The following is a 10,276-nucleotide window of genomic DNA, read 5'->3' as shown; positions in this document are numbered from 1 at the left end:
ACCAAATTATAAAAAATAAAAACCAAGAATCTTGCAAAACGCGAATATTTGACTGCATATAATTTTTGTTGAGCAATGAAAATTTAACAAATACAAATATGTATTTGATTCATTTGAATCTTTAATTCCTTCCGAATAAGACATGCGCACTAGGGCGGGTCAAATTGTATGGGGGAAAAAAACTTCAGGTGCACATCCAGTTTCTGAATCTATGGGTCATACTGAGTAATATTGTCCATGGGACCACAGGTCTCAAATGAATTTCGAGCCTCCTCAATTTTGTTAGACAATTTTATATCCAAATCCCAATTCGAATTTTACATTTATTTTCATGTATTTTATTTGTGAGAGCCGCTATTCGGATTGGGATATCAAATTTTCTAACAAAATTAGGGAGGCTCGAAATTCACTTCAGACCTATGGTCCCGTGGACAATATTACTCATTATAACCCATAGATTCAGAATCTGGATGTGCCTTTTCAACAATAAATTTGACCCACCCTAATGCGCATACGCCAAACGCAAAGTATATGCATAGCGTGTTCCAATGGACAGTTAACATCCCGAAAAAAATGTTGCATTCAAATGCAACGTCGTGATCCACATGGATGAATGAACAGTAAAGCGTATCGTGAGCGCAGAACTCGTAAACTGCGTCAACTGGCAGCCGATGGTAACATTGGCATCCGACCACCTGCCCATACTTATTTCGTTCGAGCGTACCGCCGACTTCATCGTCACCGAAAAACGCACTTTCATAAACTTCAAAAAAGGAAAGTGGGAAGAATATAAATCTGCAACAGACATCAGCTTTGCTGCCCTCCCTATCCCGACTGATGCCCGCCAAGGGGAGCGTGCCTTCCGTAAGGTCATTGAATCCGCCTCGGCACATTTCATTCCCGCCGGGAGAATTCCCGAAGTCCGGCCCCACTTCCCGGCGGAGGCCGCGAGCTTAGCGAGGGAACGCGACCTTATAAGACAGCTTGATCCAGGCGACCCCCAAATAAGGGATATAAACCAACGCATCAGATTGCTTGTGAACGAACACAAGCGGGCGAAATGGGAAGAGCACCTAAGAGGTTGTAACCTCTCTACCGGTGTAGGTAAACTTTGGTCCACCGTAAAGTCCCTATCGAATCCGACTAAGCACAAAGACAAAGTTTCCATCGCCTTTGGCGATAAGGTGCTGTCGTATGCGAAAAAATGCGCGAGCGCTTTCTGCCGACAATATATAATGCATCCTACGGTCGACAAAGATAGACGGAGAGCCAATAGACACGCACATAAACACAAACTCAGCGCGTCACCAATTACCATCACCGCTAGAGAGGTTGAGGACGCCATTGGTCGCGCTAAACCATCCAAAGCAGTGGGCCCAGACGGCATAGCCATGCCGATGCTTAAAAACCTAGGGAAAGAGGGTTTCAAATATTTAGCGCATGTCTTCAACCTGTCTCTTTCCACCTTTGTCATACCCGAGAAATGGAAAATGGCCAAGGTGGTCCCGCTACTAAAGCCTGGGAAACCAGCTAACGTAGGTGAGTCATATCGTCCGATATCTCTCCTATCGCCAGTGGCAAAGACGCTTGAAGCCATTTTGCTCCCTTATTTCCAAGCACATTTGCAGCTAGCCCCTCATCAGCATGGCTTCAGAAAACTCCATAGCACTACCTCCGCGCTAAATGTCATTAGCACCCAGATAAATTGCGGTTTGAATCAATATCCCCACCATAGAACAGTACTCGTAGCGTTAGACCTATCAAAAGCTTTTGATACGGTCAACCATGGCTCGTTACTGCAAGACCTGGAAGGGTCCACCCTTCCCCCATGTCTTAAAAGGTGGACCGCAAATTATCTGGGTGGTCGGCAGGCATCGGTGCAATTCAGAAACGAAACATCAAAACAAAGGAGAATTAAACAAGGGGTGCCACAGGGTGGTGTCCTATCCCCGCTTTTGTTTAATTTCTACATATCTAAGCTACCTTCACCACCGGAAGGAGTCACAATCGTTTCCTACGCCGATGACTGCACAATAATGGCCACAGGCCCAGGCCCAAAGATCGATGAGCTATGCAATAAAATAAACGGCTATCTCCCTGATCTCTCCAGTTTTTTCGCCTCGCGAAACCTGGCATTGTCACCGACTAAATCTTCCGCGACCTTATTTACAACATGGACGCCCCAAATGTCGACCATATTGAACATTCACGTCGATGGCACTACGCTACCGACTGTCCTACACCCCAAAATCTTGGGTGTGACGTTTGATCAGGATCTACATTTTGGTGCGCACGCAACCGCAATTGTTCCAAGAATTCAGAGCCGTAATAAAATCCTCAAATCCCTTGCTGACAGTACCTGGGGAAAAGATAAAGAAACGCTCTTGACCACATACAAAGCAATTAGCCAGCCGATTACGTGCTACGCGTCACCCATATGGTCGCCAAGCCTAAAAACCACCCACTGGAAGAAACTACAGGCCTGCCAAAATACTGCTCTCAGAATCGCCACGGGCTGTCTTCTTATGTCCCCAGAACACCATCTGCATAATGAGGCGAGAATACTCCCCATCAGGGAGAGAAATGAGATGCTGACCAAACAGTTTCTGTTGAATACCCAGAAACCTGGGCATCCCAACAGACATTTGATTGACGAACCAGCACCGCCTAGGGGCCTAAGGAGTCATCTGCGTAAGCATTTTGAGGAAATACGGCACCTGAGAACCCAGCCGTATGAAGCGGAAAAACACAAGCAGGTCCTTGGTGAACTCCATAGACCTTTATGTCGGGAATTGCCCGGTGAATCCAGTACTTGAAGAAAAATATCCAGAACTCGCAGAAGAGGAACGCATACTCCCCAGGGAAACGCGTGTCACTCTTGCTCAACTTCGTTCTGGATACTGTAACAGGTACTCTTACCTATCCAGTAACTCTTACCTATCCAGAATCAACCCCGACATACAAAATGTATGCCCTGCTTGCAATGTGTCCCCACATGACACCAACCATCTCTTTAATTGTAATGTGGAACCAACGCCTCTAACACCCCTTTCCTTATGGTCCACCCCTGTTGAAACGGCAAGTTTCCTTGGACTCCCGTTAGAGGATATTGATGACAATTTGTGATCGGTCGCGGCTATTAGGTGGGGCGAGCATTGCTACAACAACAACAACAACAACGTATCACGATATATGGAATAAACAAGAGTTGAAAATGTGTCTCCCGGGTTTGAACAATTGCCTTGTGAGTTCAATAAATCAGGGGCTGAAACTGTTATTCCTTTTATAATATAATTCCTTGCAAAACTATTAATTTTGGACTTTAAATATATTTGGATCAAGATAAAAATTATTTTCGGACTTTTATTTTTTGAGTCCGATAGAAGTAATTAAACTCGGACTTTTAAAAATAGATTTAACTTTTATTTCCGGACTTTTATTTTTAAAAGTCCGAGTTTAACTAGTTCTATCCGACTTAAAAAATAAAAATACAGATTTTACTTTAATATGTGGACTTTTATGGAAAAGTTCGAAAAATAAAAAGGATGCATGATTCGACATGATATTGGTATAGGGATACCTGGCAACTCAAATATTTTCACCTAGGACAATTTTTTGACTAGGACTTTTTCGACTCCGAAAAAAAATAATTATTATTTTCCGTCCCTGACATAAATATATAAAAATAATTTTCGGCACCTTTTAAATGCAGAGAAATAGGGATTGTCTCTGTTTTTTGTAGCTTATTTTCGATTTTCACTTTTGCAATATTGCAAGTACCCAAATAATAATTAATTTAGTCAGATAATGGAGAATGGATATCTGAATATTTTCTGACTTCATTCCTAACTACTATTTTTATATGGGCCGAATAAAAGGTGTCGGGTTTAGGAAAGAAAGAAAAACTAGCTTCGCTGTTTTTACAAGGTTCTGAACATTTTTTTCTTTCAACTTATTGCAAGAAGTAATCGAACCCCGCGGACATATTTTCAACTTTTCTTTAGTGATATGCTCTCAATGGATAAAGATTCAGATACCGATGAAAATTTAACATTCAAATTGATCCGTAATTTTACATTCTCACAGGTGGCTATTGTTAAAATTTCTCAGGACAGTACATTGTTATCGTTTGGCACAGACCCGTTAATCAATTTTATCCGGATAATCAAAAATTTTTGAAAATGAAAATTTAAATTAAATCCGATTAAATTTATTAACTGATTTCTGTTGTACACCGCTGTAAATTTCCATAATATTTACAGAACGCTTAAGGTATATCGTAAAGCACGGATTTCGTTTATTTGTTAATCAAAAAATAGACAATCGATAAGAGCAATGTATACAAGCAACGCTTCGCTTTCAACCATGGACAAAAGATCAGTTTTCAACATAAATTTATACTACAACACATTTAAGGAAAGGGTAACGAAGAAATAAAAAAATAATATTTTATTCGAGCTCTAGGCCACACAAATATCCTAGAGCTCGAATAAAGTTTTTTAATAAGCAACAACACTAAGGCCGGTAATAACTACAAAAGAAACAATAAAAAAAGTAAATAAAATGCACTTAAAAGCATGAAAACATAAAATATGATTTGAATTTTGAAAAACGAAAATAAAAAAAACTTAAAAACACCGCAAATCCATAAATGTAAATTTAATCGGTTTTAAAATATTTATAACTAATATTTATAGCTAAGTAAATTATTTCATACATAATATATCGGTTTTTTTGTATATATTATTTTATAATATAGTACATATTCTATATTAATTCTTTAGATAATTTTTTGTTTGTCGTTTTTGTTTTGTGGAGGAGTTATAGATTAGATTTATTAATTTTGCTTTTGTGTGAATTTTGTTGGTTTGTTTTTTTTTTTTTTTTGTGGTAAATTTCGTTTTTGTGTAGCGCCAATGCGTACACAAACTTCATTCCTTTTTTCAAAGACCACAAAGTACCAAAGTACTTAGAAAGGTACAGAGCATATGCGTAAAGTCACATAAATCAATTTAATTTTTTTTTATTTCTTTTAGTTTATTATTTCATCTTTGCTAAATTGTCATCCATAACACAACAGCAACAATCCGCCGTCGCCACAACACCACTTCCTCTCTTTTATCACTAAAGATAATTGCGCTTTAATTTTTGCCATAAACATTCTCGTCTGAATAGGCGACATATAAGAAATAATCCTCCTCATGATGTTCCTAGAATGTTCGAACATAGTTAATTAATAAAACTAGCGTTACCTTTTACAATTCGTTATTTTTCTCTTACCTGGTATAGTGAGCCCATTGTGGCCGATGTTGGTGGAATTACATTGTTTACAAAGAAGAAGAGTGCATCTTCGGCGCGCAAGTGTATCCGCTTGCGAATTAAGAAATAGAATTGACCCACTGTCAAATCAGATGGTACCAAATATTTCTTTTTATCCAAATCCCCTATGCGTGCCTTAGGCGCCTTCTCTACAATGACCTGCAAGCAAAAAATAAAAACATAAAAAATTAAGCTATAAATAGCGGACGCTTGTTTGAAATGACGTCTATAAGACTGTGCAAATGTATGTATATAAAAAAATAATAATTTATACAAAAAAAGCGCGATAAATAAACAAATATGATCGAAAGAGCGATAGAGAAGTATGGACGAGAAAAACCACTAGGTACTACTGACAAAAAGAAGGCAATGAGCTAGAGATTCAGCAACGGTGGGGCATAAATAAGCGTATTCTATCGTAATAAAAAATAAAACTGTAGATACTGTGAAAATCTAAAACACACTTCGGAAAAAAATTTTCAAAAATTAACGCTGATTTACAGCCTACAAACTAGTGCATTGTTAGACTAAAATTCATTTAACTAAAAACTCCAAAAATTTCAAATTTTTCTAAAATTGTCAACGATCCAACTTTTTTTTAAGATTTTCGAAAATTTCTTGAGTTTTATAATTTTGTACAATTGATTAGCATAGTTCTTCAATTGTAGATGAATAAAATTGAAAAATTTAAGCAAACGAAACGAATGTTTCACAAAATGTAAAATAATTAATTACTGCTTCTCTTTTTGTAAACTTAATTGAATGCATGATAAAAACAAGATATAACCGCTCGCTTCAGGTCATGATCTCTTTTTTTAAGTTTTTGCGCGATTTAGGTCCTCATTCTCTATAGCGAAGCGAACATTCGTTTCGACTCAGAGACGTATCGTCCGTGTCATTACATTATGTTAAACGAGAACAACAAAGCATTTGAAGATATCTTTCACTTTCCTCTTTGACCTCACGTTAGAAATGTACCATCTCGAAAACGGCTTTACCGATTTGAATCAAATTTGGTACATATAGAATTACATTTTAAGACTTCTCACCTAGGTGTTGCCGCTGAGGATGTTTTCACAAGGATGCCACTTTTTTCCAAGAGGGGTATCAGCCTCTTACAAAGTTGATCACCATTCAAAAAATCGCGGGTATGCGCAGCCGTTGTATACTATTCAGTGGACATCTGGGAACGCCAAGGAGTATATTAAAAAAAAAAATTGGAATATTTTGAAAAATCGACTTTTGGCCAGCTAGATTGATAAAATACCCCACCGTGCGACAGCTAGAACTCGGTAAAAAAAAAAACAAGAATTGCGAAATTCATAAGAAATAAGTTTCTCGGACTCCTATAAAGCGTGCCTCCCCATTTAAACTATGTAAGCGTCTCCCGATTTGGCAGAAATTTTGTATCTGATCTTTTCTATATTGGAAGTTGGACATATAAAAATTTCATTGACGCCATCCTTGATTCGATGTTGTATGCAGAAAGGTAAAATCTATCCACAATTCATTTCGCCATTTTGGCCATTGTGAATTCGATCACATGTATGTTTTAATTTTTCAGAAGCTAACATATTTTTAAAAATTCCATGAAACATCAATTCAAAAATAATTTTTTATATTATAATTTATGTCGTTGCTAAAAAACTAAGTTTGCAGAACTTTCTGCAACTGTCCTGATTATTATCCACAATGTAAAAAAGATAACCGAAGGAAACATTGAAAATTGTTATCTTGACGTTTTAACTGTTGTAATTATTAAATGGACGAACATTAAATTTAGTTTTCTCCGTTTTCTACCGTACAAGGTAAATTAAGTATCATGCAAATAGTTTTTCGAAGAAACTGCAGTGAAACGAAAATGACAGAAAAACGTAATATTTAATGACATTATGTGGTAAAAAACGTAAAAATACATAAATAAGCATATTCACAATTGATAAATAACCACATATTTAAATAAACGCGTAAATTTATTACATATACGCCGCTGAATTGCTAGAAGTATGTTACTAAAAGAAACCAAATAACGAATGAATGTAGAAACAAAAATAAAATAAATTCAGAGTACATGAGCAAATAAACAATAAATACATACAAATTTTATTTAGTTGAGTCACTTGCTGAGGACCAAAAACACAAAGGTGAATAGGTATGTAGATTGTACATGTGAATAATTTAGATTATCTAGCAGCATATATACGATGGTGCTAACAAAAGGTCGGTCGGTTGATGCTTTTACTATTAATTTTTTAATTAAAACCAAATATGCCAAATCATTTGAAGTTCTTTTAAAAATCTTATATCAATATTTATGAAAGATTGGTTATCAAACGAAATTCTAGCGTCCACGCTAACGGAACTTCGATATATAGTTCTCTCTGGTGTCTGGAGTAAATTTAAACTCCTATAAACACCTGATAGATGCCAAGTTGCGTTTTTCCAAGTGGATTCCAGATACAACATTTTTTGGCGAGGACGAGCTTTCTTTAGGCATTGGATTATATGTACGTTTTCAGCAAGGCTTTCAGCTCCCGTGGATAACAACATCGAAAAGATATTAATAATTGTTTTTAAACGGTTTTATTTAGGTTGTTCCAAATGAGGTCGCTCCCGAATGTATTTTTGACATGAAAAGCTTTCCAAGGAATTCATCCGCCTTTGGCAGATGCCGTTCGGACTCGTCACAAAAATCCTCGTCACCCCTATTTGTAATATAGAAAAACACATAAAGACATAAAACATCCCGTGGCACTTATTTAATTTTTATTTTATATTTTAAGTTCGGCGACCATATTGGAGAATGGTAGCATACTAGTGGCTGGCCAATTGCTTTATAGATAGCTTTGAGCGTTTCTTTGCCTTTGCCCCAAGTGCCACCACCACGGCAATGATTTTTTTTCCAATTGCTGCTGCATGTTTGCCGACATTTGCGACGTCCATGTTGTTAATAAGGTCGTCCAAGATTTGGTAGGTGATAGTGCCGAATTTAGCGAGGTAAAAAAATTGTAGTGAAAGCCTTTAACTTATGTATGACGTGCTACGTTTCAATTTTTCCTACAATAATTAGAATAACTATTGCTAAAGAAATTAAATGCTTTTACCGGAAGTTTGCGTAATTATATTTTGGTAATAGTCTAGTTGAGGGGTCGACTGCTAATACGCTACCAAAAATATCGAGAGAGCTGTCAAAAGACGCATATTAATCTCGAGAACAATAATCCGAAGGCGGAAAAGAAAAATTTTATCTCTGTCTGGAGATATTTGTAGTTGAATTTGGCGATTTCCATGTGGTTGTTGTTGTGTTTGTACCCCCAAAAAAAATTGTGCATCACCGTGGCGGTAGCCACGGTTATACCACACACCCGGACTTGGCATGGCGTAGCCCAGGGTTATTTTTTATAAGCGCGGCCGAAGGCCGCCATCGCAGAAAGGTGTTCTGCGCAAAAATACTATGGATCCGACCCCCGGTTTCGGAGGTACCCGCGGGTCTTTTTTCGGTTTTTCGTTAATATCTTTTGAACGCGTTAAAATTTTTATTTTCCGCCTTCGGGTTATTAATACTGATGTCAAGACGCGTCGTTTGACACCTCTCTCGATATTTTTGGTAGCGTATTAGCAGTCGACCCCTCAACTAGACTATTACCTATATTTTGTTCAACAGATTTAAATTCAAATGAATAATAAAATTTGTTTTTATAATCAACTAAGCGAACTTTTGTCACTACCCCAATATTACTACAATCGAAATAAGCAGTGTTTGAATACATGTTTGACTGCTTTTGTTTCTTAAGTATATTCACACAGCTGATAAACCAAGAATTTCGCAAACAAGTGTATTTGCTGCCAATAACCAAAAGTATTTATTTAGTATATGAATTTGTATAAATGGCTTGACCTTGACGAAGTAACGAATGACAGTTTTGGTGACAGGTCACAAAATTAATTTATCCGACCAGTTAAGGCGAATTTACTTATCCATATAATTATATCAAGAGCATTCCTGTGGCCTTACGGATACATGGCCTCCTAAAGTTGGTGCCATAACAAACATTGGAAGGTGTTTGTCAAACAACAGTCGGAAGTATGTAATTGGGCGCCTGCCTATACAGGTGCCGCTGTTTGCATCTTTTTTAATTTAATATGATTGGCAACGCTATGTTGTAAAAACAAAAAAGGCGAAAACAAAGTGAAAAAGGCACACACACACATTCATCCATGTTTATAGGCGTGTGTGTAATTGATGCATTCGTATTGTCCATTAAACGCCAACAAATTCTGTAATTTCATTTATATATGGACCGATCAAAAAAAAAGAAAACAATGCATTACGATTAGCGTTACAACCCCCCAGCCCCTTCAGGTTTCCTGTTTTACTTCTCTCCTTTTCCCCTCATTATGACTTCGTTTTTTTTTTTTTCTTCTACGCCATATAAAAATACGGAATATAAATTTTGCACACAACCCAAGATCAATTTTTTCAAACGTCATTGCACTTACTGGTACACGGTCTGGATATTTCCGACGTATTTTATCACCCTCTGCACGCCTCTTCTCGAACGGATGATCTTCCTTATATTGAAATTTCATATTGGCTTTCTTTCTTTTAAATTATTTAATAAAGTTATAAACTTTTTACTGCTTTTTAAACTTCACTTAATTTTTTCACAACTTTCTCGCTAATTTGATGTTTACTCGTTGAGTTTGCGATACAAAATGTCGCCCGTTGAAATAAAAAATAAATACTTTTCAGCGACATCTGCAGTAATGACTGCTCAACATAGAATATATCACGGTTGCATTTTTGTGCTCTAAAGACTAAAGGCCGAAACAAATTCGACACTTCCCTACAAAAAATTTGGTCACAAAACTTAATCACGCCCATGCAAATGTGACTATGAATATAACCTATGGCTGTAAATGACTAGTCAAATGACGTGGAATGTCGAGAGCTTTT

At 37.1% G+C, this 10,276-nt stretch overlaps 1 protein-coding gene across 1 annotated transcript; it reads right to left on the bottom strand.

Annotated features, from left to right (window-relative positions):
* Positions 1 to 4,644: 4,644 nt before the first annotated feature.
* Positions 4,645 to 10,061, bottom strand: Atg8a (Autophagy-related 8a). Its single transcript, XM_067780377.1, has 3 exons — positions 9,820 to 10,061; positions 5,281 to 5,478; positions 4,645 to 5,210 (listed from the first exon to the last, which is right to left on the bottom strand). Exons 1-3 carry the CDS (start codon positions 9,907 to 9,909, stop codon positions 5,142 to 5,144), a joined length of 357 nt encoding a protein of 118 aa, XP_067636478.1. The 5' UTR covers positions 9,910 to 10,061; the 3' UTR covers positions 4,645 to 5,141.
* Between the last annotated feature and the right edge of the window lie 215 nt (positions 10,062 to 10,276).

The sequence above is a fragment of the Eurosta solidaginis genome, chromosome 4 (genome assembly GCF_040869045.1).
Source record: "Eurosta solidaginis isolate ZX-2024a chromosome 4, ASM4086904v1, whole genome shotgun sequence".
NCBI classification, from domain to species: domain Eukaryota; kingdom Metazoa; phylum Arthropoda; class Insecta; order Diptera; family Tephritidae; genus Eurosta; species Eurosta solidaginis.
This window is presented reverse-complemented; position numbering and strand designations above follow the sequence as displayed.